Source organism: Grus americana, chromosome 1 (assembly GCF_028858705.1).
Source record: "Grus americana isolate bGruAme1 chromosome 1, bGruAme1.mat, whole genome shotgun sequence".
NCBI classification, from domain to species: domain Eukaryota; kingdom Metazoa; phylum Chordata; class Aves; order Gruiformes; family Gruidae; genus Grus; species Grus americana.
The window spans coordinates 152,509,149-152,535,882 of NC_072852.1; the positions used below are offsets into that span (position 1 = coordinate 152,509,149).

Here is a 26,734-nt window from a genome sequence, read left to right on the forward strand (position 1 = left end):
GGAGTCCTGGTGGACAACAAGCTCTCCATGAGCCAGCAGCGTGCCCTCGTGGCCAGGAAGGCCAATGGTATCCTGGGGTGCATTCAGAAGAGCATGGCCAGCAGGTTGAGGGAGGTTATCCTCCCGCTCTGCTCTGCCCTGGTGAGACAAAGTACCATTCTGTGATTCTTTAAAAAAAAAAAAAAAAAAAATCACACCAGTTTTGCTCTTGCTGTTCCATTGCTCTGCAGCCAGGCTTCTCTACAGCCGCTATCATCAGAACATGAATTTGGTTATTTATAATGGAACCATGAAGCCAGTTATTAAACATTGCAAACTGTACTGTGTGGGCCTAACAATCAAAACCAAAAGCCAGTTGTTTTACAGAGGTGTTTTAGCAAAAGGGAGAGCAAAATGATGCTTACAATGAGGGAGTTTTGCACATAGTATTAACTGCAGAGCTGTTATCTTCAGTCATGTCACAGAAATATGAAAACTCTCAAAAATGCAAAACTAGTGAAAGGCTGGACTGCTAAATTCTTGCATGCTGCCTTCCTTCAGAAGAGGCATGCATTTTAACGCAGAATTCACCCATCTTAGACAACCTCTTGTCCTTCGGCAGGCACACAGCACCTCTGGCTGCACTGTGTCACCCTCCCGTGCAAGTGAGCCTAGTGAAGGCAACAGAGCCAGGGGACACCCCGTGGCCACGGAAGCTGGTCACGGATGCTGTTCAGCTGTCAGAAATACACCTGGCATGGGTACTTGGCAACTAACAGTCTCCCACAATGATTCCCAGGTGTGGTTTTGGAGTTCAGAGTTGGTTTTGGAGTACAGAGTTGGCCACAGACCAGACCCCAATGGGGAGTTTGATGCAGCCCCCCTGGCTGCAGCCACGCTCTCACGTAACACCACACCGCAGGTCCCCAGGCACTTTGTGCTGCTGGCACCGTGTCACCGCCGGGCGACACACGGAGACCTGCAGCCAGCGTCCGCCAGCAGGCACACAGGAAATCACATCGCTCCCCAGCATAAGCACCCGCTTGCTACAGGCTGGTACCTGGCTGGCTGTTTTCACCATCCCTGTGAAACCCCTTGGTGAGGCTCGCTAGGCTCCAGGTCTCTGTTCTCGCACATACCTGGTTTCCTCATGGCTCTAATTTAGCCCTTGCCTGCCTTCAGTCAAAAAGCACAACTGCTCAGATAGTGACAGTCACTTCCAGCACCCGATGCTGTGTGAGATGCCTCATTCTCTTAATTTTGACTAAGTAGATCTGTGACTTTGGAAAATGCATGGATTTTTGTTTTCAAAATTACCTCGGTATCAGATATAAGTTACATTATATCTATCAGACTCACTTTGTTCATGCTAAATGGGTATTTTTGCATTGCACAGCCTCCAATGTCTCCAAGCATTGTGCTGATCATCAAGTCCCTCTGGAATTTTTTTCCAGGCAGAGGAAGAATCACAATTACCCTCATCAATGTAAATTGACAAACAGTGTCATCCAATACCTTTTGCTCTGGAAACTGAAGGCTTTGCAAAAGGCTGTGTAAACGTTATGCCACAGGTTTGTAAAACCATTTTTATGTCCACACAGGTTCAAGCAAATGTATTTGAAAAAGAAATGCAAGGGGCAGTTTGTTGTAGACTGCCCCTGACATTACATTCCCCAAAATACAGTTTAATTCTGTGGGCTTTTTTACTGGTTTGATTTCTCTATGCCTCCAAGCTCTGAAGGTAATATAGGCTTAAATAAATCCGCTGCACTTTTTCAGTATGCTGAGGATGAAGAGGTAAGAGCCAAAGTTTACAAAAACTATGTCACAAATCCAAACCAGAGAATGACTTCCCACACCTGGTGCAATCTCAACCAGGAGCTGCATCCGTTACCATGGCACCTCAGCAGGGCTGTAGATTAATAGCCCGCAAAACTAAGACAATTAAACTCACTGCAGCAGCATTTCCGATGCTGCTATCAACTAAATGCTGCCTGTCTTGTGAGGTGGGACCGTAGAAAAGTACTTTTAATTGTGAGTTCATTTTCTCTAATTTGGAAAGACCTCTCCTGTGCAGCCCCTTCCCCTGCCACAATGGCCAATTTTTTCCCCTGCCCTTGGGACAGAAGTTTTGCTGTTGCGATGAAAAATAAGCTCAGGCAAGGCTCCTACTACATCGGTTTTCACAACTGGGCTAATTAGGAGGTTTCTCACTACACTCGGTAATGTGCTTCACAATTTATGGCCTGCCAACCTATTCTTTCCAAAGGTTGGTTCTTCACTAATAGCACTGCTGTACTTGAGGCTCTGCTGGAGGGTTGTCACACCACAGGAGATAGGATTATGTCATGCTCGTTATTCATTAATGCCAATTCCAGGCATAGCGCTAGTTACAATGACATGAATTTGTAATGATGAAAGACCTTCATGACTGCCCAACCTATGCCTGAAGAAACATTTCCTAGACTGGCTCCCAGATGAAGAAGGGAAGAAAAGGTAAACACTAAATGTCTCTCGGTTTTAAGAGCACCATTTTTGGTACAGCTCATGAAGAAAAAGACTGGGGCTGCAATCCCATCCATAAAACATAACTTGCTTCTGAATGTCATACACCTAATAACATAGCCCACACCCACAGCAGATACCTATATTACCAGGAAGGCCTTCAGAGACACTGCACGCATGATATTTTTAGGTGTTTAGATCAAGTCTTGTGTTTAGATCAAGTGACTAAGTTAGAAACCTATAGCCTTTCCACAGTAGCATCACTGTTGAGTTCAGCAAGTCCAACCATACGTTGTTCAACATTATCAGCAACAACACAGATGTTTGATTCAGATTTTCTTCCCTCTCGCTGTTGCCAATAGCACCTCAGCGCACAAAGCTGAGCCTAGGTGACTGCTTGCTGCCATCTGAAACGGCATCTTGCTCTCCCATCCTTAGTTTGGTTCTCTGCTGTCCAGCCCTCTCTCCTGCTTATTTTTTTTTTCCTACTCTCCTGACTTTTGTTTTACTGCCTGTGAATAAGTTTCCCATTTTTCAGTATCATGTCAGGGATAATTAAGAAAAATAGCAACATGAAAAGACCAGTTGGTGTAACACAGGCAGGGGAGAGGTCCCATGAGAAATTTAAGCAACCTCACATGCATAAAAAGGCAGAATTAGTTAGATAAACAAATGTTGGGAAAGAATACAGAAACCACATGGGAGGTACCAATTATTATGCCAAGGAGAAAGAACAAGATCGAAATCCACTTTCAAAATAAAGGCAGCATTTTCATTCAGAAAATTTTTCTTTTTTTCTTGCCCCACATCCTGAAGGGCAGAACGGTGAAAGGCAGAATTCGCAGTATCTTTTGTTATGCCTTAGGTACTCACAGTTAATTTGTATCATATGTAGGCATAGTTAATGCATATTGCTTTCTCTTTTTCTCTTCCAGTGGTGTTGATGCTCAACTTCTGCAGATAATTCAACGATTAGGCTACTCACAAGGGTAAGGGACCACAGAAGTGCCCATGGTCAGGAAACGCGCAACAGGGCAACTTAACAGCTCTCCCCCAGCCCAAGAGGGCTCAAGCAGCACAGCTGAGGAAGACAAGAAAGGGAGCACAGGCATCTGAGTCTGCTTCCTCCAGCCTCTCCAGCCACACACGGAGATCTTTGGGACAGGGGCTGTTTCTTTACCGATCAGGTAAACAGACTTTTTGAGTTATTGGGAACTTTATCTGCTCCATTTGCTCTGACAGTTATAGGGATGGGGGAAATGAGCATCTGATCATACCGACACGTGCCCAGGGGTGTAGGATAGGCGTGCTGGGTCCCATGGCAGGAGGTGGCTCACAGCCAAGCTGCCATGGAGGAATATAAATAATGATATAGCATGTGCTGGTTGCCACACGGGCCGTTGTCTCTCCAAGCTCTGGGGCATCTCTCACCGGGCACAGCTGAGCAACCCAACACCACACAATACCCAGCGCCCAGGCTCTTGTGGGCAGGGGAGAGGCAGCAGCTTGGTGGGAAGGTTGAGATGGTGACCAGCAGGCTGCGTGTTCCCCTCAGTACCTGAGGCGTGAGGGAGCTCTGCAGATTAACAGGTGTCCGTATAGCGTTCTCCCTAAATGCATAATATCGCATAATTGTCTGCACACATTTACAAATAAATACACTTACCTGAATCAATGGGCAGTATGGATGCTCTCTGTATTTTTCTCTGTTTCTAGTATTAGCACTGGATTCTCTGCTGCAGATATTCTACAATGGGTATCTCTGTACATGCTCAATGATTTCTTCCCAGCAAATTTCCCAGCAAGTTTTGACTAACTAAATGTTTAACTGGCTTTGGTTCAGTCTCATTTCTCTAAGTCTTTTCAAAACAAGTATTTTCTTGAGGAGAAGCACAGGAAAACACATCTCAACCTCCTCCTCCATCACTTGTGGCTTTCTTAATAGTTTTCACAATCCAGCATCCTGTTCCAGAAGCATCCATCTATTATTACTTCTGCATCCATCAGCATGTTCATTACAGTCTCCATGCCTCTGTTAGTCTTAAATGCTCATTTTTATTTCAAAATTGTGAAACTCTCCTTTATGGCCTCTTCACCTACTGTCCAACAGACACATAATGATATCACCCTATATGCATCAGCCACTCCCAAGCAGCCATCTTTGCTTGCCATTTCTCTTTAGGACATGAAAGCCCATGGTTCAAAACTGCTCCTTAGTGTACCCTTGTTGTTAAGCTCCTCACAAGGCTTCCCCAGCCATCCACGCACAGAGCATCTCTCCCACCCTCCTTCCCCTCTCACTGGCAGCTAGCAGCGGCTGTGCCCTTCTCACAGGGGTTGAGTACAGCAACTTAACTCTTTTGCAACTCCAGTCATCTAGGAAAGTGGTATGGAAACATTCCGCCTTAACATTGTACTGTCTAAATAAAAACCTTATATGTTAACTCTGATAGTTCACTAGTCTCGATCTCTCAGCTGATTTCACCCTCTAGAAATGCTCTCTTGAGCATTGATCCTTAATTTATACCAATCCACTTTGCACTACTCTGTCTATAATTTCTCTTGTCTTTTCTTCTAACCTGCTAAAGCATTTAAAGATACAGTTTCTGTGAAAGATGCTATATGAAATAAAGATGAATTTTCCTGTATTTTTATCTTCAAGCCATGAATGGCAGGATATAAATCAACAGTCATTATGAAACATGAAACAAAGTTATTGAGAAGGGTTATCTGATTAATATATTCTTTCTTCTCTCATAATCTAATATTAGCTACAAAACCAGACCTAAACCAGCCAGGAAATTATTTCAAATTGGTTTATGAGCAAATCTTTACTATAATGACCAACCTACTGAATGAAATAACCTATATCAAGCAGTTTCTGTGCACTTAGACTTCAAAACTGGAGTCGCTGTTACATTGCAATCAGAGAATGAATTTGATATATGTGTAAATGAACACATATTAAAGTCAAGATAATTCATGCACTGATGAGTAAATGCTTGTCTTGACTCAGTTAAAATTGTCGCCACTGATGATGCCCTATCAGGTCCCTTGGGAGTCTGGGAGAGTTCTGGCTACTGGAGTCCAGCAGATATTACTAAAACAATGTTGGAAGAAAGACTGAACTGTACTTGGTTCACATTTTCCAAGACAAGAAACAGAAGGCAACCTAAAAAAGTCCGTCCCCCCCTTTTTTTTTATTTCCTAGGGCAGAGTTAGTTTTATTATCGGTGCTCTTTTAAGCCCCCTCAGCATCTGAGGACCCCTGTTCATATCCCAGTAACCATTACTGACCCTTCCTAGTCTGAGCAGGTACAATACATATGCTCTGCTCCACCCATGTTTTAGCTGGTTTAGGTATAAGTATAGACTGGGGGATACCAAAACCGGGAACAGCATGCCTTCACAAAGCAGATGGGCCTGTATTCGGGAATCAGCTAGGCTCTGCTCAGTACAAGTACAGGGTGTGAAGCCTCAGTATGTATTGCTGAAAGGGGAACGTTGCAGTGCTCCATCCAAAGTGAAGCGATACTTCTTATCCACGCTGCTGGGTGGGGTGGTACCAAGAGTGGTGTTTTGTACATGGTGAAGCCGCTAAGAAAATTCTCCTAAGGGGTAGATTTCATCATACATAACTCCAGCTACTTAAAATGTTTGTCTCAGGTGGCTATCTGTGCTCCTCTGCAGTCAATGGAGAGCCAGACACTTCCAGATACTTTCTACACCTACTGTAGAATGGGATGAAGTACCTTCTGATGGTATCTTTTTTGTCCACTGGCTACAGAGGGAGGCTAGATGAGGAAGTATCTGTGCTGCTAAAACCAACCTCTTGTCAATACTTCTTTCACCCCCTTGATGGTGGCTGCTCTGATACTTGCTTTCTGTTCACTTCAGTACTTTCCTTCAGGAACTTGCCTGGGACTTGCAAGGGAGTGAAGGGAGTAATGTTTAGGGAGAGAAGGATGCCTGGGATTTGATGAAGATAGAGTGATGTTATACAGAGAAGAAAAAAAAAATCATCTGGATTTCATAGCTGGAGAAATGCTAATGGTTTTGGAACCAGCCTAAGCAAGCCTTAGTCCAGTAAGCACTTCAAACTGGTAAGGATTCCCTCTTGCAAACATCAACAAAAGCACTTATCTAAGAATGGTTAAAAATGATTACAGATTTAAGGATAGCAAGTACAAGTTAAGAAGCAAAAACTAAATGCAGCATTAAAAGGAAAGGGGACAAAAGTGAAATATAAATTTAGATTCACTGATCAGCAGTGCTAACATTAGAGGAATCCATCACATCCTTCCTTTCATCGATGCTCTTTTATTGATTAAAATGGAACAAGCTCGTTTCATCACTTAAACAGAGGTAGCTGTTCAGAGCAGCATGAGAACAATAAACCAGAAATAAATAGCAGATCACGTGTCACAGAAGTTTATGCTTCCTGGTAAAAATGGTGGAATTGACATAGATCAAGACTACTACAGCTGACACTGTTTTAGCAGCAGGAACTTTTTTTTACATCAAAGTCTGTTAGCATCTTTACAAATCCTCTTTCACGTTAGTGACTGCATTGGTTTCTCACGAAATACACACTATCACAAATGCATTACAATTAAATTACAAGCTTTCACGTAGTGAAGTTCTACCTGCAGAGTGTGGAAGATTGTACCTGGCCAACAGGGATACTCATCCATTTAATCTGATCTCACTCTTCAAAAAGAGGATCAGAAACCGCTTGTCCTTTTCATAGGGCACACCCCACCTTCTCCACCATGCACACATGAGCACTTATCCCAGATTCCTTACCAATACCTTTCATCCCCTGCTCCTGCTTGCTAGGGAGAGTAATTGATTTCTTTATTGTTCCACAAATACATTTCATGGGTCATAAAGTTTGCTTTTGTTTTCAGCTGTGTGACAGTAATGCTTTCATTACATAAACAGCACAAGAAAACAAACTGGCAGTTAAAAAGTGTCCTGTTATGCACTTAATTCTGTGTGCTGTTTCCAAGCACAGATCTTAAAGGAACCGCATCCCAAAAGACTTCTACTTAATAAGATGGGAAGATTTAAACTGAATTGGTGGCTTGAGTCTCTGACTCAAAAGAACAGTGCCAGCCTTCGACACATTGGAGTGTCAAAAATTAGCTGTGCTGATATATATATATATGTATGTATGTACGTATGTATCTCCCTTCTGTTTTTATAGAATTTAAGCTTCCAGAAGCAAACTGAAACCATTCTGGTTGCCAAGAAAGCTCTCCAAATAGAAGCCAAAGTCTTTCTTTCCTAAATTTTTCCCTTTGTAATAAATTTTCCATTTCTTTCTACCAACGATAACAGCGAAAACATGGTAGTTTCTTATCTGAGACTGAGCTAATGCTGTGTTGGGTCACAAGCTGGGGAACCTGGGGTGGGTAAGACCTGGGACTTCTACAACCAACAGACAAGCATAGGGTTGTATAAGAGGGAGAGAACTACCGGGCTAGACTGCAGCTGGATGTACTTGGGGGCATCTCTCTAGATACATCAGACAGACACAGCCCTGGTGATAGAACAGAAAGATGATTACTACAGACCTGGCTGTACTTCCCAGTACAGCTTTACTAGATAAACCATCCTGACAGACACATCTATAAAGAGTACAAAAAGCACTTTGCATGATAAAGACATAGTGTCAGCGGCATAGCGGCACAGACTTTTTTGTCATTATGCCAGGTATTTGCCAGCACATCAGCTGTAAATACATATATATGAACATTTATTACATGTTATTTATATGGTTATAATATCTAGTACATTTATTTATTATAATATTTACATATAAATAAAATATTTGCATGACTAGCTGATGAATCTTCACTGGTAAAATCTGGAAGCGTGTACCTGTGGATATGTGACATGAAACACTCATCCATAAGAACTAGGTGGAGAAGAGCTGAAACATCCCCCACACTTCCTTTGGTAATTCACACAGCGAGAGCACCTATTTTTGTCTTTGAGTCCCCGAACTTCAAAGCTCTCAAGACACTATGGGGAAATTTATACTATTTAACTTCAGGCATTTAACTCGCTGACAGCAGTTAGATGATGGTTTCACGGCATAGTGAGTCGATATAACACTATATTCCCAGCAAAAGGGACAAGTCCTTTTCTCTCCTCCCACACACTCCTCTCTACTCTCAGCCACGCAGTCCCACCAGTTACTTTTGCTATGTCTGATGCTCACTTGGCTATGAACCTTTTAACTCACTAATCCAGTGGAAACTATTTTTGGCTGGGGCAAGGAAGAAGGAGTCGGCAAGAGGAAGGAGGAAAGAAGGGAAGACGAGAAAGGAAGACCTCTCTGTGTCAGTGGATAATTATATTTATTACAAATTGGAAATCATCACTTTAAATCCACAAGGTCAAAAAGAACTTCATTAAAAACATCCCAGATATTTTACTTGGCCCTTCATTCCTGGAATACATCATACTATTAACAGCAAAATGTCCCTCATAATATTACACTAACTAAAATAAGTTATAAACAAGTTTTCAGCTACTTACATTTTTATTGCCCATAAAATTTTCCTCTTTTAATTTCACGTGCCTTCACTCTGGATGGTGCTTTCATACCCACAGACTTACACCTGTCCTCCTCCCCTACAGCTGAAATAACTGAGCCTTCAGAACTTCTCCAGTTATTTGTCTTGCTTCTGCCCATGACTTTACTGAATATTCTCCTGCATTACAAGGAATAACACAGATTTCCCAGACCTACCATGGATAGACCACATTCAAAACCCTTCACAAAAAGGATTAAAAAGGGGTCACAAAGCTGATTCCTGCCAAATATAAGGCAGTTAATACCCAGGACTGCACCATGTTTACAGCGTAAAAGGAGACTGGACAGTCTATACATAGGCTGCTCTGCTCTGAGCTCAAAACTGGGCAGAGTTATAGTATGATGTATTTTGTAATCTCCTCAATATTATAGAAGAGAAATATAATTGTCACTTCACATGGGATTCTTCCGACCACACTGGCTATCTAAAACTCCAGAGTCTAGTCTAAATCACCCCTCAAGGCTCCTTCCAGAATCCAAGGAGGGAACAAGATGCCTCCAGAGGGCACTGCGTTACAGGGGTCTAAGAGCCAGGCATAAGAGAGCAGGAAGATGTTCTGAAAGAATAAGTTGCTTGATCTTACCAGCAAATAAGATGCTGCTATACTTTGAAAGGAATGCAGATACCTAAAGAAGAGCCATGCTCAAGCTTTTACAAGTGTTCGTGTCAACCTGTACTGGTTATCTTTTTATAAATCTCCTTGTCTGTTTCAGAAATATGCAGTTAGCTCACAACACAAAATCTAGCAAACATTTATGACTGAAAAGATAGTAGTAGGTCTTTTCAGTTTTAATCATTTTACTGATGCTAAACAAGACAAGGATGATTGCTAATTTGTTCCATTATTATCATTTTTACATCAGCGTTAATTGTTTTTCCCTGACCTATGTGAAATGTGAGCACACAAAAAAAATAATCACTGAAAAAAAAAAGTGCTGTTGACTTTCTCTGAAGCTCGAATTCAAGGGAGAAATAATACCTTGGTAACGACAAAGATTGTTTTACATTATGTGCATTTCCCCTGCACTACAATAAACACTTCTTCCATTTATTTGTGCAGGAACATCAAAGATAGTCTCAGGAGATCTACAGAATTTTAATGTTTTCTTTCTTTCTGTAAACAAGCTGCTTTAATTAGCTTAATATGTGTTATGGAATCTACCAGTATTTAGCATCTTTGATCAAAATCTGCACTAAAGCCAGTTTCTTCCAGGATATTTGATTTACATGAAAAAGCAGATCAAGCACAATATGTTTGAACAGAGCAGAGTAGGTATCCACATCAGTATCTTTTTTTGGTGTACATATTAACAACCACCACCTTTACACAAAGCGTCCAGTGGGCATTTTTTGATGGACATAATCTATTTACAAGATATATCGGTTTTGAAAAGCGAAAGAGGTTTGGCTCTTCTGATAACTGGCTCGCAGATGTAATGCCTTTAAAAAAGCTTTTCTTCTGAAATAGATGCAAAGTCTAGTGGCAAGAAAATAATCAGAGATAACATTGAAATGCTGCCTTACATACATCTCAGCACAAGGTAGGAACACATGCATTGTCAGGGAAGTCTACCAACTAAAAACATTAGAGAAAATTATTGCTTTGTTTCTGCTATAGGAGCTTTTCAGCACTTAATTTGAAATCTAATTATTGTTGACAAAGATCAGGAAGCAAGCATATTAAGGCACCTAAACTTAGCATCCCTTGAGAAGCCTGAAGAAATCGCTTTGCCTTTTCTGTCTGTGTGCAGAGCTCCATGTTTTAACCTCCCTCATGTTTTCACGTTCTGCTTTTGTCAGAAGCAATGCCTCCTCAGCTAAAATCACTACAACCATCTCTCTGAACAAGTCAAGGACCAGGTTGAGCCAGCTGAGCATTAGATTTATATCTGAGTATGTCCTAGACATGTCAGCGAGAAAATTAATTGCGCGTTAGCATGAAAAAAAACAAGCAAGAGTCAGCAATGGATGAATTCGGGTCTCAGACCTGCTGCAGACAACTGTCTTCATCCTAAGTAGTACCGAGGTTTGTGCTAACTCACACCTCCGGAGGGGTCACTCCTGCTCTCTGATCCCTCCCCGTCCCCATCATCTCTCTGTCCTTTACGCTCCTGTACCTCCTCCTACCCCCACCTGCCTTTGCTGCTCCCTGCCACGGCTGCACTGCTGTCGGGGTGACTTCCATGACCCCACCGAAAGCTCTTGCAGGCGACATTGTGACACTGCAAATGTGAAAAACCCTGACAGTTATTACGGTGCCCTCGCATCTACCAATCGCAGCTCCCAATCACTCTTGCGGGCACCGCAGTTTCGGCATGCTCGTTTTCAGCCTTCTGAACAGTACGGCTTGATGAGACTGGCATTGGAGAGACGTGTGAGTAGAAACTGTGAGCCAGTGCTTGGTTTATCCATCGGGTTAGCTAAAACTACACGTATGGTGTCTTATCGACATTGCACATTTAGGGAGTGCTTCGTTTCTGGGTCCTAGCTCGTGCCACCTCCACATTTATCCGAGGAGAAGCCTTTTACAGCACTCCCTCAGCACTACTTACTGCTCTCGGCTCAGCTGTGCTGCCATGAACCTGCTGCGCCTCCAGCCTTCCCCACCTCTGTATGCAATTTCAGCGTCTCATTTTCTAATTGGAAATACTTTGTACTGTAGTGTGAGGAGACGGCAAGCAAGCAAACAAGCAAGGACACTTCATGTCTTACAATCAAATCCATTTGATTTGAGCAGTACCCTATTTTCCACCCATCCAGCTGGACTAAGTGTGCCTTTGGAATAAAACAACGTACAGTTACACTCTGTTCTTCAATCCACGATCTGCTTTGCAGGGGGCAGGCGAGGCAAAAAGGGACAGCAACACATTATTCTTCAATTTCTGCTGTTTGCCAGTTGTTAGAAACATCCCAAATCAGTGCAAATCTTCAGTCAAAGGGAAATTTAGTTCTGCTGGTGCCAAGTTTTGCACAGCAGAGCCAAGTGCGAAGGCCAAGAGCAAAGTAAAATCATGCTAGTCAATGAAGCAGAGCCTGCTTCTGCAAACAGCAGTTCCTTTGAATTAAGGGTTATACCTTGGTCAGCACATTGAACTCCCGCTGCGGGCCCTGGGATGCCAAGAACGAGGTCAAAGGGGTATAACATTATTAATGTTGTGTTTTAAGAACAAACCATTGTCCATTCTGCCTAACTGTGCTTTCATTCTTTATCCAACCCCGTGCTTGCATTTATTAAGTCCTGGGGTTTTGTTGTACTGGTTCTGCTAATCATTACATATTTCATATTGCACTTAGCATTTCATCAACCATTAATAAATCGAGATTTACAGAGGGTAGGTCTCAAGGAAGCAGAATATCAAGTCAAAAAGAGAAATAGATTTACCGATAAAAGGTCAATTTAAAATAGATTTTTTTTTTCCTAGCATAATTGAATCTACATTCCTTTTCAATTTAAAAAACAAAAATGAAGTATTGAGTCATTACAAGGGCCAGACAATTGTCAGAGCTACACTGGGTTAAACTCAAATTATACTGCATTAACTGCTCAAAGGAATTCCAGTTAAAATAGAAGCAACTGAGCAAACAATGTCTTTTCCTTACCACCCCCTTTTGTCCTGCTGCAATGTATAGAATTTTTAGTTACAGGAATATGACATTTCTGTTACATTTCTGTGCTTATATAAGTCTTTACAATCTTATTGATTGTTGCCCTAAACCTTGATTGCTGCCCTAAACCCTTTCAATCAAATATACTCAAGTTACACCCCAGGGAATAACTACTGCCCTCAGTCGTAGTATGACAAACCCTTTCAAATTCATTTCTGTAATGTTTGAAAACAAGCAGCTCAGCCTTAGCAAAGACAGTGTTAAAAGGCTTAGCCCAATGTGGATGGTACTCAAGGCAAGAAGCATAATTAAACTTTCTAGTTATTTTCTTGGTCTGTTCCCCAGAAACCAAACCTTTCAACAGCCAGATCATCGCTAAGTGTTATTAGCAGAAAGCAGTTTTCCTTGCTCCATGCTGGGAAATGCAAACAGGCACTAATACCAAACATACTGGACACTTATTTCTCCACAGTCCTTGTGTAAATGATACAACACGTTGAGTATTACAGGGTTTAACTGCTGCTTACCCACCTTATGTCCTTTTCAGCCACTTTACCTTCTGCTAAAGACAGAAGGGATAGAAAACTAAGAAGCAGATTAGAGGAAAACTGAAAGATAAAATGACCCTAAAATGTTATGCCCGTTAGTAAAGTAGCATGAATGCTGTGGAATACAAAGCTATTATCATTTGCCCACCACTGAGTCTGCAACTTGGGAACCTGCTGTTCATCCCGGTCTCTGATGTAGAAACCAGGGGCAACAGTTCTTAAAACTGAATAAGCTGTTTCATTAGCAGCAAAATTAACGAGGCCTGGCCTGCTGCAGATTTCTGTCTCACAGGTCATGTTCCATTTGGATTCTCTACTGTTTAATAAGGGGTGAGCTGACATGGCAGCCTTTACCACCATGGGGGAACTAATTCATAATTCTCTCCTCTAACTACCTGTGCATTTTCATGAAACTTGAAGGAACTGCATACCTTTGAAATCTCTACCTGCTTGCTCAATTTACCTGAAATTGGCCAACACATTCAAAAAAATGGAACAGGAAACAGAGAAACACAAGCAAACATCATGGCTTTATAAATCTCATTCCTTTGGGAAACCCAGCTAGAAACAAAAGTTAAAAGCAGGGGAATACTTGCAAATGCATCACTGAAACTTAAAGGCAATTAAAAAAAAAAAAGTGATATCACGAAAGAAGTTTGCCTACAAATAGTGAGAACAAGACTGCATTTACAAAGACAAAAACAGGAAACCACAACAGACTACTTGTAAGTAAAGTAGCTACTTGTTAGTAAAAACCAAGGTAAATCCATCATTTCCTCCTCTCAGCTTAACATCACTCTTGATTTATACCAGCGAAGGCTCTGCATTATGAAATTAATTATATTTCATGATGCTTGGCTATAATCAGTCCACTGTAAAGGGCACATTGGACATGCTGTTATTCAACCAAGACACTGCTAAATTTTGTCAAGAGCAAGGAAAGTGTAAGACTTTCCACAAATCCAGTCCCACACACCTTCCTTCACCCAGATGGCCCGAAGGACTTTATATGACTTCCTGACATAAATAAAAGCAAGGCGCTTGCAAAGCCAAGCTAAACCTAAAACCACACAGTGTCATCAGATCCTCTCTGACCTAGCCAGGGAATTTTGATAGGAAGAGTTCTGTGTTTTTTCTTCTTTTTAACACATATAGTTTCAGGAAAGTGTGCCTGGCTTAAACTTATTACGCAGGATGAGATCACCTGTTACGGTTGAGCTGATTGTGTGGCTCACTGCTGCCCAAACTAACACAACCTATGCATTTTGTCTCTCTCCCCATCCTTCTCCTAGCTACATGGTCCTAGCCAAGCTCTGGCACTCATCTAACACTGCCCTGGATTGATTCAACTCACTAAACCAGCAGGAAAGTAATTCAGTTTAAAAAAGCGAGCTGCTTCTGTCAGAAGTGAAACCATCCCTTGCCCTGTACAGATGGAGTCACTGGCCAATTCGTGCTTCTCTGAAACTTCTCAGAAAAGGTGAAACAAATGGCTAACATTTTAAGGCAGATGTAGCAGTTTTAAGTCAACTGGAAATCCCTGTTTTTCATGTTTTTAAGATATTCTGATATGAAAAAATGACAACGAAAAGGGTTGTTGCTTACCATTTGTCTTCTGTTCTCTACCAGGTGGATGCCAACAATCCCTAGGAAAGATCCAAAGCCAAGCTAAGGCAAAGAACAAAACCAACAGAAACACGTGAGGTTAGCTTATTTGGTCAACATACCAAAGCACTACAGTAATATCTGAGCTGATGTATCATACAGATGGGCTAATTGGGGTGGGTCAGGGGAAAGGGTGGAAGTTATCGCTGGACATAAATCTTATAATGTAATGGGGAATGACCAGAACTGCAGCTCTTTGATATTTCAAAACTTGTCATGTAGTAAATGGAATCCTGTATAGACACACGTTTCTATAACCTGGCTATTGTTACCATAGTCACATATAGTTTTACACACTGTAAAGCAAAATTAAGCTAAGTAGGAGAAAAGAATACTTACATTTAGCCCATACATCATTATTTTGGAAAACTGCAAAGCTTTAGGCAACTGTGGACAAACAGTTTTCCTCAAAAAATGGATGTGTTGCTGCCAGGCAAGTGCCCCAAGTTCAAACCCTTAGGGTTGGGTTTGTTTGACTTTAATGACTAAACACTATCACACATCCCAGAAAAAGTCCTTGCTAAAATGCTAAAAGGACCAGTACAGTTACTTTCAATATGGGACAGCCACAGGAGAGAGAGGAGGAAGGAACGACACAGGAGTAAGCTGGCCTTACTGTACTACCAGGCTGGCAGGAAAAGCCCCCTCCTTATGATGAGCCCATGAAGGTTTGGTGAAGTAGAAACTCCTTGGATTCATGGTTAATAGGAGGTAAAGTGGCAACAGGGGAGATCAGCCTTTCCTCAGACCTTCCTGGAGTCAGGACTCTCACTGGGCTCACGTGGGCTTGGAGAAAAGGGGTCTCTTTGGTGCCACACACCTGAGACATAGCTGGCCACAGACTCAGAAGCAGCCATAGCAGGAGCTCCCTCCTTGCCTTGCCTGGCCACATGCTGTCCTGCGGTCACCTCAGTCTCAATCCCCCGTCACTGTCATGCTCCTTGCTCCCCTCTTCACGAGGGCTGACACTCCTCCCTGCCCAGACACAGCCCCGGTCACCCCCTTAGCTCCCACCCAACCCACCCCATGGATGGGGCATTACATTTCTGCCAAGGAATCTAAGCCCCTTTCTGGAACGAGGTCTCTGAATCTGGTTCAGAGCCTCTCCTCCAAGCAGAAGTTAAGTTTTTAAGGACTACACGTCCCAGCCAAGGGCTTGAGCAATGCCCGTGAACTCCTTGCTGTTACGCACAACCGCTCACAGCAGAAAGCAAATCTCCTGCAAGCACTTTACCCGCTCAGTACCACAACAGGAATCTGTCACTCCCTCTCAAGAAAGCAAATGTAGGGAAAGAAGTTTTGCTCTTGAGTGCTTTGGGAAGATTTATGCGAAAGGGGGGCACAAGGACTAAAAGCAGAGACTTTGAAAAAGAAAGAGTGTGCAATTGCATCCATGCTGACAGCTGAATAGGAGACAGACTTGGAAACACTAGCAAGGACGGTTCAGGGGACAGCAACTTTGTAAATTAAGATAACTACACCAAAATGACACTTGGTTCCAAGTTCCATTTTTCACCCCAATGGGAACAATCCATAAAGCCCCATTTATGGCTGATGCAGAGGGCACAGAGCAGAGTGAAGAAAAAATGAGCAAATACAGAATAGCAATTAAATCAGAAGGAGCAGAACCATAGAGATCATGATGTAAGCCACAGCATTGCTGACATTGTTTTAGGGTCATATGTGCTGCTTTTTTTGTCTGTTTAGACAATAAGCTATTTGCGTTGGGAACTCTGGGAGTCCAGGTCAGTATGGTGACTGGGACAATTGGACCCTGTAGACTCCTGGTTGAAAGATTATAAAAATAGCAAATGCAAATAATACAAGCAGTAGTCATTGAGAAGTGACATTAAATATTTAAGTATAAACAATACCTATAAGGAAGTGAGGTTGAAGAAGCTCCAACTCTGGCTTTTGCAGCCCATTCCACAAAGACAGCCCTAAACCCAAACTGATGATGAAGCAGTAATCTACTAAATCATAGAATCATAGAATCATAAATGCAGGCACCTTCCAAAATGGAACATTATACTAACTCATGTACACAAAGAAATATTTTATGTTAAATTACTTTGGATGCATAAATGCAGATAATGCCTACTCCTATAAAGGTGTCTTTAGAAAAAAGCTGTTTCCAAAACACATGAGAAGAGACCACATATGCAGAGAAATGAAGGCACCTAACTCTTCTCAAAGCCAGTGGGAACTAAGCAGAAGCCCAAATTTATATTATGGATCTAGCCCTAAAGCCCTGCTCTGCAAGTGCTTCTAGATGCAAGTAAATCTATGCAAGTGGACAGTTCTATTCACATTTGTAGATGTTTGCAAGGTAGGGCCTAATTTTGCATGGGTTTTAAGTTCAAAATCCCTTACCTAAGATCGGTGGAGATTCAGATCTCACCTACCAGCTCTGAAGTTAATATTTTACTACTGAATTCTATGAGAACTAGACCTTATTTTTAATTGTAATTAATGCTGTCTGTCCTCATAATCTTTATTTTCTTTGAGTCCAACAGTTAAATATGTAATGTCGAATTCACTCCCCTAGCCTTAGGTATCAAAAAGTTTGGGATCAGCGCTACACTGGTTTTCTAAGCTCCCTCTACTGTCAGCCGAGAAGAGAAACACCTTTTGAGGGTTATTCAGCTCATTCTGAAAGAGGTGGCTGACTTTGGGCAGAGGCAGAGGAGAGGCCATCCCACCCACAGTCTATCCACCAACGCTGAAGTCAGTAACCTCTGGCAACGAGGCAGGAACACAGCAGTGCTGTCATACACCTCTGACTTGGCTTTTGGCAAGACGCCATGTAAGCTTTGTGTAGCAGCTTTAACTCCTGTTAAATGTTTAGGATATTTAGTGTATTAATGAAGTTTACACTGACAATTAGCCGTGACTCTCAGTTACTTCAATAACCCATCACATGTACAAAGCAAATTCTGAATTTTATGGAAATTATTTAGCTCCAACAATCTTTTGAGGGGGAAAATTATTAATAAAAGGTTCTGTTTTCAAAGTGTTCTGATAAATTCTAGCTATTCTATCTGGTTATTAATGACTCCAAGATTTAAAAAAAAAATAATTACTAGATGATATTTTTCAGCTGAGTGAATAGACATTGTGTTATTTCTAAAAGAAACTAAATGCTGAAATAAACTGGTTTGGGCACATGGGTTTATTACTTATTACACTTATTAAAGACAACAGTTTAAAAATGAAACTTCTTTCAAGGGAATGAATGCAGCTAATATGGTCTTCTAAAATATTTTAATTCAAATTACAGAAGAAGAAAAGACCTTTATCAGTAGTAATCTATATATTTTAGCTTAATGAAAGGAAAATTCATTCTTTTAAGGTTTTATTCTCGGAACTACTTTTTGTTCTATTTTTAAAACACCACTCCGTATAGATCATTATCCCAAAATTATCTTTCTGAAAGACCTGTTCTCAGCATGACACTAAGATGTAAGAGGACTTGCTTAGGAGGAACAGTTCTAACTCACGAATTATTAATAGCAATGCAAAATGTATGCACAGTATTAAAAGACACATATCCCTCTTCTCTGGGCATTTCATTCCACAGAGAACAAGAAATAACGGTACCTTACAAGACATTTTGGTAGTGGTGGAGCCACATACCTAAGCAGGTGCCTATCTCTAAGTACCTGAGTTTCTTTCTTCACCTTGCACCCTCTTCCTCCTCTTGCCTGGCTTGGGGAGACCAAATGAAGCAGATGAGCCTTTCTCTATTTGCTGTCTCTATTCCTCTTTTTTAAAACTCAGCCCAGGTATCTCAAAAAACTTTTTGACTCCAGGGGTTTCCAACTTTTGGATATGTCTGATCCCTTCTTGTGAGCTCGGAAAGGGCCCTGGGGGTTGAACCGGCAGGGGCCTGGCAGGGCTACCCCTCCCCAGAAGTCACAGAGGCACCTCAGGGCTACGCAGACGCAACTCAAACCTTGTGCCCAGCGCAAGAAGGTGTTTAAGCGGTCTGTTCCCAAGGCAAAAAAAAAAGACTAAGGATTTCGGAAGGGGATCGTGTACAAGAGGATTGACAGCAAGACTGCACAAGAGGATGTGGTGAAGGTGGTGAGGCACTGGAACAGGTTGCCCAGAGATGTTGTGGATGCCCTATCCCTGTATGAGGTTTTGGGCAACCTCGTCTAGTGAGGGTGTCCCTGCCCATGGCAGGGGGGTTGGAACTACATGATCTTTGAGGTCCCTTTCAACCCAAACCATTCTATGATTCTATGTTAGGCAGGCTCCAGGGAGGAGCTTCCACATCCCCATCCACAGGACCTTCCCTGTGATGGACACAGGAGAATTCCTGGCACATGGACATGAGAGCAGAGAGGATCTTTCTGCCATCAAAGTAGTAAACCTCTAAAAGGTCATTTAAATCTATCCCATGCCTACTGTCTACTTATATGCCCACAACACAGGTTCTCACATAGGCTCCTGAGCCCAGCATACTGTTGTGCTTGACCCCCTTCTGCCCCCTAACAGCCTCCCCTTTGGGGCACTTCAGAAAAACAGAGTTTATCCCCTTACCTTATCACACAGATCAAAACAAAGAAGAATCTGTCTCCTGTGAAATCCAACAGGACTGAATTTTCTTTCTTTGTTTTTGGTTGGTTTTTTTTTAATCAATTAGAGCTTCCCACATCCAGTTGATAATAATTTATCTGGTTGTACCCAATAATCTAAAATTTCTTTACTCACAACAATGCCTGGGTAGTAGCCTCCCACGGTAACATTTTCTGTTCTTGTGGTAGCTGCCAGACCTATGGTCAGTATGAAAACAGACACCACCAGTAGAGCGACTGTGAACCAAAGTGAAGTCTTCTTCCTTTTTGCAAATTGCCCTGTAGGGAGTGGGGAGGGGGAAAAAAAAGAGCTTTTCATTGCAATTATGGCAGAACAAATACAAAATAACAGAAGATCTTCTTTTGTTAATCTTTTCTGTTGTTCACCCACTCTTCTCCCACTAAGGAAAAGAGCTGGCAGACAACAGAGGGAATTAAAAAACACAGAGTTACCTAGAGCTCAGCATAGCTTAATGCACGCACATTGGGTACATGCATGAGATGAGTTTTTATTAAGCTGAACTGAAAGTCAGTGACAATGATAATTACGCCTTGTCTTCAGTAACATTTATAATTAAGTGTTGCTCACCTCCATAAGTCAGATCCTGCAGGCCTTAAAAGCTTACCTATGTGAAGTGCTAATTTGACTCTACCTGGACAGAATGTAAAAATTCTGTTTTAAACAAGATTAGCAGAAGCTCTGCATGCTATCATGAAAACAAATGTGCTCTTCATATTTGCTCAGGTAAGCAAACCAATCTGTATCTCCGAAGCAAAGCTGTAATATAGTTGATCAGGTAATGATATACGGGACTACCTTTTTAAGCAGCAGCTGCTCAGTGAAATACATGCAGTCTCACTGGGATTTGGATTATTCAGACACCCAAAAGTTAAAAACGGCAGGCTCATCTACTGCTTTCAGCCTGCTTCAAGTCACTTAACATTGCTGTGGTGGCGGCACGTCTGAGCTGCAACCACAGGTTACTGACATCAGAGCCCCAGCCCACAGCACTGACTTAGGTAAGACTTCTTTCAAAACAGCAATTGATGACGTGACCCTAACTAACAAAAGGCACCCAAATGAATTAAACTGAGAGAGCCCGTGGTCCCCCGTCTGTCCTTTTTGCTTTGAAAGGCAAGGCAAGAGTGTGCAGGACCACCCCGGAGCATTGGGCCACGCGATGCCCTGCTACCCTAGGCTGCGACCGGGCAGCACGGAGCTCCAGCCAGAGCAGAACCTGTCCACAGCACAGGGCCAACGTCTCGCCCCTCTGCAGCCTCACGAAGCCACCTGCGCGCCCCGTCTCTGGATGAGGCTGTGGTGCTGCAGTGGGTGCTGGAGGAGACAGCCCCGGCCAGGGAGAGGTCGGTGAGAGGGGAAGGCAGCCTTGTCTGGATCAGGCTCCGAGGGTGCTGCCGTAAGCAAAAGCAGGGGAAATGCAGGGAAGACAAAAAGCAAGCAGAAGCCATTTGCAATGAGTCACTTGAGTTATGTGGCCAGTTTAAAGTCAGGTAACTCAGTTAAATGTTTACAGTTCAAAAGCCAGGCTAGATTAGTGGTGTTTGCAAACCAAGTCAAATAATTTCAATGAATAAATAAATGCATTTATAATAAAAATCTGTATGCTTGGTGACATTTCTCCAATAGAACAACCAGCCAAAAAGGAGTCCAGTCTTTTAGTATGAAACGCAAGCAACTTTACTGAAGACAAATATCATCTATTGAGCTTATGCAAGTCTCTTTCACCTGCGTGTGCAATGTCTTCCTGCTAAAGATCAAGAAATAATTCATAAGGCTCTTCAGACGTCTCCCCTCCAGCCTGGGCCCCAGCTGTCTGCTTCTGGCAATTCCCTGTTAAGCCATGGAGGGTCACTGGGGACATGGAAACGCAGAGTTCTTCATTAAGTGTGTGAGGTTAAAGGCAGTTCTTTCAATGAAGCCAGTTCACATGGCCAAGAGGGGAAAGCAGACTTCAGACTTTTAACTCCACATATCAGTTGCCCTTCCCATAAACTCAAATGATTCGTTCGATATATCTACCAGATTTTAAATAATATCTGATGTCCTTGCCACACTATCATCTTTGAAAAGTCATGGAGATTGGGGAATCCCCGAAAACTGAAGAATGGCAAATGCTCCACCTATCTTTAAAACAGGCCAAAATGATGATTTGGGGAATTACAAGTCAATCAACCTCACTTCGGTTCCTGGGAGGCTGGGACCAAAAATATGGAGCAAATTCTCTTTTAAGACATTTCTGGGCACATAAGGAGAAGGTGGTTGGCAACAGTCTGCATGGATTTACCGGAGGCAAATCATGCCTGACCAAATCAACCGCTGCCGGCTACGACAACGACTGGACTTGTAGAGCAGTGTATGTCTACTACCTCAAATCTAGCAAGGTTTTTTAACATGGTATCTCACAACATTCTCATAACCCAGTTGAGATGTCATGGCCTGGATGGGAGGTCAAGCAGATGGTTAAAAAATCAGCTGGATTGTTGGGCTCAGAGGAAGTGATTAATGGATTGTACTCTACCTGGAGGTCAGCAACATGTGGAATACCATGGGAGTCTGTCTCGGGACCAGTCCCATTTAATGTATTCATCAATGACCTAGAGAAAGTGGTAGCGTGCCTGGTCATCAGGCTGGCAGATGACACAAAACTGGGGGGGTCAGTCAATACCCTGGAGGGCAAGGTTGCTATTCAAAGGGATCTAGGCAGGCTGGAAAAATGCACCAGCAGAAACCATACAGAATCCAACAGCCAGATGCAAAGTCCCGAGGAAAGGAAGAAATAATGCCTTGCAATGATACGGGTAAGGGACTGCCAGGCTGGGGAGCAGCTCTGCTGAAAGGACCTGGGGGTGTTGGCAGACGATGAGCTGAACATGAACCAGCAGTGTGCCCTGGCAACAGCATTCATGTCTGCTTTTCTGAAAAGTGCCTGAGGAGCCAAGCCACTGCATTTTTCTCAAAGTAACACCTGTACTGGCAAAGGTTAATCAGGTTGCATGGAGATAAACTAAGGGTCCAACCCGCCCTTCAGAGTTTTGGTTATCAATAATGATGTGCAAAAAAGAAAGACATGAGTTTGATTGCCCAGACTGAGTTTGCTGGAAAATGTCTTAGGAAAAGCATGCTCTTATTTGTAATTGGAGTAAATCGGATGTGGATTTAGTGAGATAAAACAGAAAAGGATGCCATTATTTGTTAGGGTCATTTTTCGTACTGAACTACATTTTAACTTCAAAATGTGTATGTGCCAGAAAGCATAATCAATTTACGTATGTAATACTCTTCAACCCTCACATTCGTTGATCTATTACCAGCCGCATCTCAAATCAGATACAAATATCCAATCACATCTCTTCTTTTTCATACTCCAGTTTGGAAAATCGCATAACTACATGTAGTTAGCTATAAACTCCACCCCAGGAGAGATGACTTACAGGCAGGAGCACAAAAAGCTCTTTCTGGAGCAGAAACAGATGCAAGCCCTTGTTCTCAAAGACTACCACATGCTCAGAAAAGGTGAGTAGAAATCAGGTCTAAATTGGTTTCTGCTCTGGCTGTCTGTGTTTCCTTAGTCACATCAATAAAAATCTTTGCTGTACTTATCAAAATGTGTATAATTACGTGTATATAAGTTACCACCATATTGTGAGGCCTAAGTAATATTTGTAAAGCAGCATAATATCTTCAGACGAAAAAGGCTACAGCTGCAAAGAGTTCCTACTATTAGCTCCCTTCTGCTATTTCAGTCACGTTGGCTCGCTAGATTTTCAAGTCTGTGTTTACTGGTGTTTGTAGCAGTTGCCATGCAGTTTTTTGGATCTGCTTTTACTGTAGCTGCCAGCCAAAACCCGATGCCAGTCAATACAGGGTGTGAGCATGTTATTACCTTCTATTGGCAATATTCTTCAGCAGTTTGGGCCAGTGAAGTATTAACCGAGTTTTGATACCGCAGCAATGGGCACTACAGTAAAAGTTGGGAGATAAATTAGAGAGGTAATGCTGCTGCCACATCACTGGCTTGTGCTCTGCCTGGCATAGACTTAAATTGTGCATGAAAAGGAACAGTCCCAGAAACACTCTCTGCTTTGCTTGCTAAATGTCTGTCAGGCAAAGTACCCGCTTGAGCCTTCCAGTGGAAGGAAAGAGAACACCATCAGGACAAGGAGGAGAGATACCAGACTGCTGTCTCCTTGGGACAGACAAAGGCCCATGAGGAGAGAATGTGAGATCATCCTCCGTAGAGTAACAAGAAAAAGTGCCACCTGAAGTCCAAGCTCTGCCGGACTCAGCCAAACCTTTTGTCCATTCATCAACTGCAGAAAACAAAATTATATTTACAATGGTCTGTTCATGATGGTCAGGGGACAAATTCAGTTTGTAGGAAGACTAGGGAAAGTGAATGGTTTTGGGGGAATAGTACAGACCAGATTGGTGGTAGAATGTAAAGTGGTGGATCTAACGATGAATGGTAGAGTCTGGATCTGAATGAAGCAAAGAGTGAGTTTAAAAGGAGAACAAACAAATTTGTAATGAAACATGTCCACGGTAGAGAATGCATCCAATGGTCAAGGGAAAGAAAGACTAGAGTGAAACAGCATCTCTCAACTCTGGAAAACTTGCATATGATCTGCAATTTAACTCCAAAAAAGTCTACATTTAGATCAAGGCAACTACAATTTGCTAACTTCACCTCTCCTTTTAAAATCCAGCTCCAGACGTCATAAAGTCTATTAAAAAGTGTGGAATGATTTTGGGCAAGGAAAGAATCGCTGCAGGGTGTAGCAATTTGCTGGGATCACAATCACATTTCCTGACTATTAGCACCACACAATTTCATACCTTCCTCTTTGATTTAGTTAAGATGATCTAAATGGAAACACTTATTTCAAATACTGCCCCAGCCCAATGTATATTAACATCCTAATATGAGAAAAGATAAGGGAGGAAAGTTTTGTAGCAGAAAAAAATGGTGCATTTTTATTGCCTAATGAATGCTACTAAGAATTGTGACATGTTTCAGAGCATGGCATTAACCGTATATAACAAGATAATTTAAGCAGAAATTCACCATAGACCGAGGAGTATAGTATCTGCTGCTTTGCTGCTATCGAGAAAATATTTAAAGGAAGAGGTTTGGAGCTAAATTAATAATTTTTAATTACTGCAGTGCTTGCTTCGGTGCCATCTCTCTCTTGGCTATGGCTTTCATTGTGTATTTTCAAAAATGGTTTATGCCAGTGAAATTGAATTAATCTTACATTGCCTCCCAAAATTAAATGTGATGGACTGAGATGCTTAAAAGAGATACTCACACCTGCTATTGGTGATTACTTTCCCTTTTCTGATTAAATGCTTGACTTGTCCAGAGTGCTGAACTAATTAAACCAGATGCAACAGCATTCGTTTCAAGCCACAAGACAGCAGTTTTTATCAGGCCCGTCTCTTATCTTTATTATAAATTTGTTGAGGAAGCATCCACGAGTGTGTTAGATATTCAAGACCAAAGGAAACATTGCTGTGCTCTTTTACAATTCTACTACAAAATAAAAACCCCAAACAAAACAAAAAACCAAACCCACAAACCCTGCTGTACTATGTGGTATAGCTACAGTAAGTGATATCATGCACTATCACTATGACTTCATTGTTTTGGCAGCAATTGTTTCACTAATAAATAATGAGCAGCTGATTACTAGTTTAAAGCTAGCATTCTTAAGTTACAGCACATCTTCCACTGCTACTTTTTCAACAGTGATACCCTTTTTCCTCCAAATTTAAGACAAAAATTAAGATCTAATACATTTTTAACTGGCTGTTACAATCCTTAGGTGCATAGAAAAGTTTCTGTTTATCCTCTCAAGCGCTACACAGACAAATTCCTACCAATAAGTTCTGTATTTTCTCGACTTTAATGAATTTCACCGGAATAATGAAATATTTGTCCTTTTATTTCCATACGTCTCTATTTTTTCAGGACGTATGCTGTAAGTACAAGGAGCACACCACTTTAGCCACGAACCCCTAAATTAGGAGAGACATGAGGAAGGAAACCCGCTGTTCCGCAGGTCGGATGCGAACTAACCGAAAGCCTGGCATGGCCACCAACCTGCCCCAAGCCAGCTCCACACCCTGCTGACATTTCCACCTGCTCCAGCACAGCAACTGGCCATTTCCACCAAGCAGATAAGGATACCTCTTACGTTCATTTTTCTATTAACGTCCCGTACAAAGCCATTCGTTCTACTGTTAAACCGCCAGCACGGCTATTCATTAAGTGCAGTGGAAAGCTCAAAAGAAAAATTGATATTCTTAAACACCTCAGTGAGCGAGAGCAAGAGAGGCAGCATGACCCACACTGGTAATCTCAAGCTGAAATCCCCCGGGGCCCGGGCACAGCCCCCGCTTGTGCCTTTCCAGCCCCTTAACTAAAGCGCTGAGGGAGCGGCAGCTGCTCGTCCCCAGGGGAAGCCCCCAGCTGCCCTCCAGCCTCGCCCGGCCGTCCAGCCCCCCCCGCAGCCGGCTGCCGGCTCCCGCTCTCCCGCTCAGCCGCTGGGGTGGGCGCCGCACCGCGCTCCCGCCGCTGCGTCCCCCGCGGCTCAGGCACTCGGCGGGGCAGGAAAGTTGCGGCGGGGCAGGTGCCGGGGCTCACCTGTGGGGTCCAGCACGGCCAGCGGACCCGACACCGCGGGGGCGGGCGGCGGCGCCATCATCTTCCGCGGGCGCCTCCGCTCCGCGCCTCGCCGCGCTGCAGCCGGTGGTGGCCGCGGGGTGCGGGCGGCCCTGCGGCCCGGCGGGCCCGCCCCGCGGGGGAGCGCGGCGGGGGGCGGAGGCGGGGCGAGCGGCGCTGCCCCCGGCGCTGGCGGGGGCGACGGTCCTTTCCTAAGGCCGAAGCGGCCGTCGCCCCTCGCCCTGCCCCGCGGCTGACGGCGGCTGGAGCCGCAGCCTGCGGGGGGAAACGGGGCGGCCCCGGCTGCCGCCCGGCGGGCACCGTGCCTCCGCGCCCTTGCCCGCCCACAGCCCCTCGGGGACTGCCGCAGCGCTCAGGGCACCGCTTCAGCCGGTGCTGGAGGGTCACGTTCAATGGCCGCTCAATGGCCCGTGTAAAACAGGCCGGTCCCCTTGAGCCAGGGCCTGAAAAGGGGCGACCTGCCTTGTGGCCCCTGCGGGCAGGACGGGCGCACTTGGTGCCTCAGCCGCCGCACAGCCCGCCCTCCCCCCGCG

The 26,734-nt window shown here is 43.3% G+C and overlaps 1 protein-coding gene across 5 annotated transcripts in view; it reads right to left on the reverse strand.

Moving 5' to 3' along the window:
* Nucleotides 1-26,513, reverse strand: part of TMEM255B (transmembrane protein 255B) — an 80,654-nt gene extending 54,141 nt beyond the window's left edge. For 3 of the 5 annotated variants that reach the window (XM_054823014.1, XM_054823024.1, XM_054823008.1), the window contains exons 1-3: nucleotides 26,163-26,513; nucleotides 19,631-19,773; nucleotides 14,852-14,914 (exon numbers count right to left, since the gene is read on the reverse strand). In XM_054823014.1, the coding sequence (XP_054678989.1) occupies nucleotides 14,852-14,914; nucleotides 19,631-19,773; nucleotides 26,163-26,223 (267 nt within the window). In that variant the 5' untranslated portion in view covers nucleotides 26,224-26,513. The remainder of the gene's footprint in view (nucleotides 1-14,851; nucleotides 14,915-19,630; nucleotides 19,774-26,162) is intronic. The other 2 variants (XM_054823007.1, XM_054823006.1) reach the window with 2 other exon arrangements.
* Nucleotides 26,514-26,734: the final 221 nt, after the last annotated feature.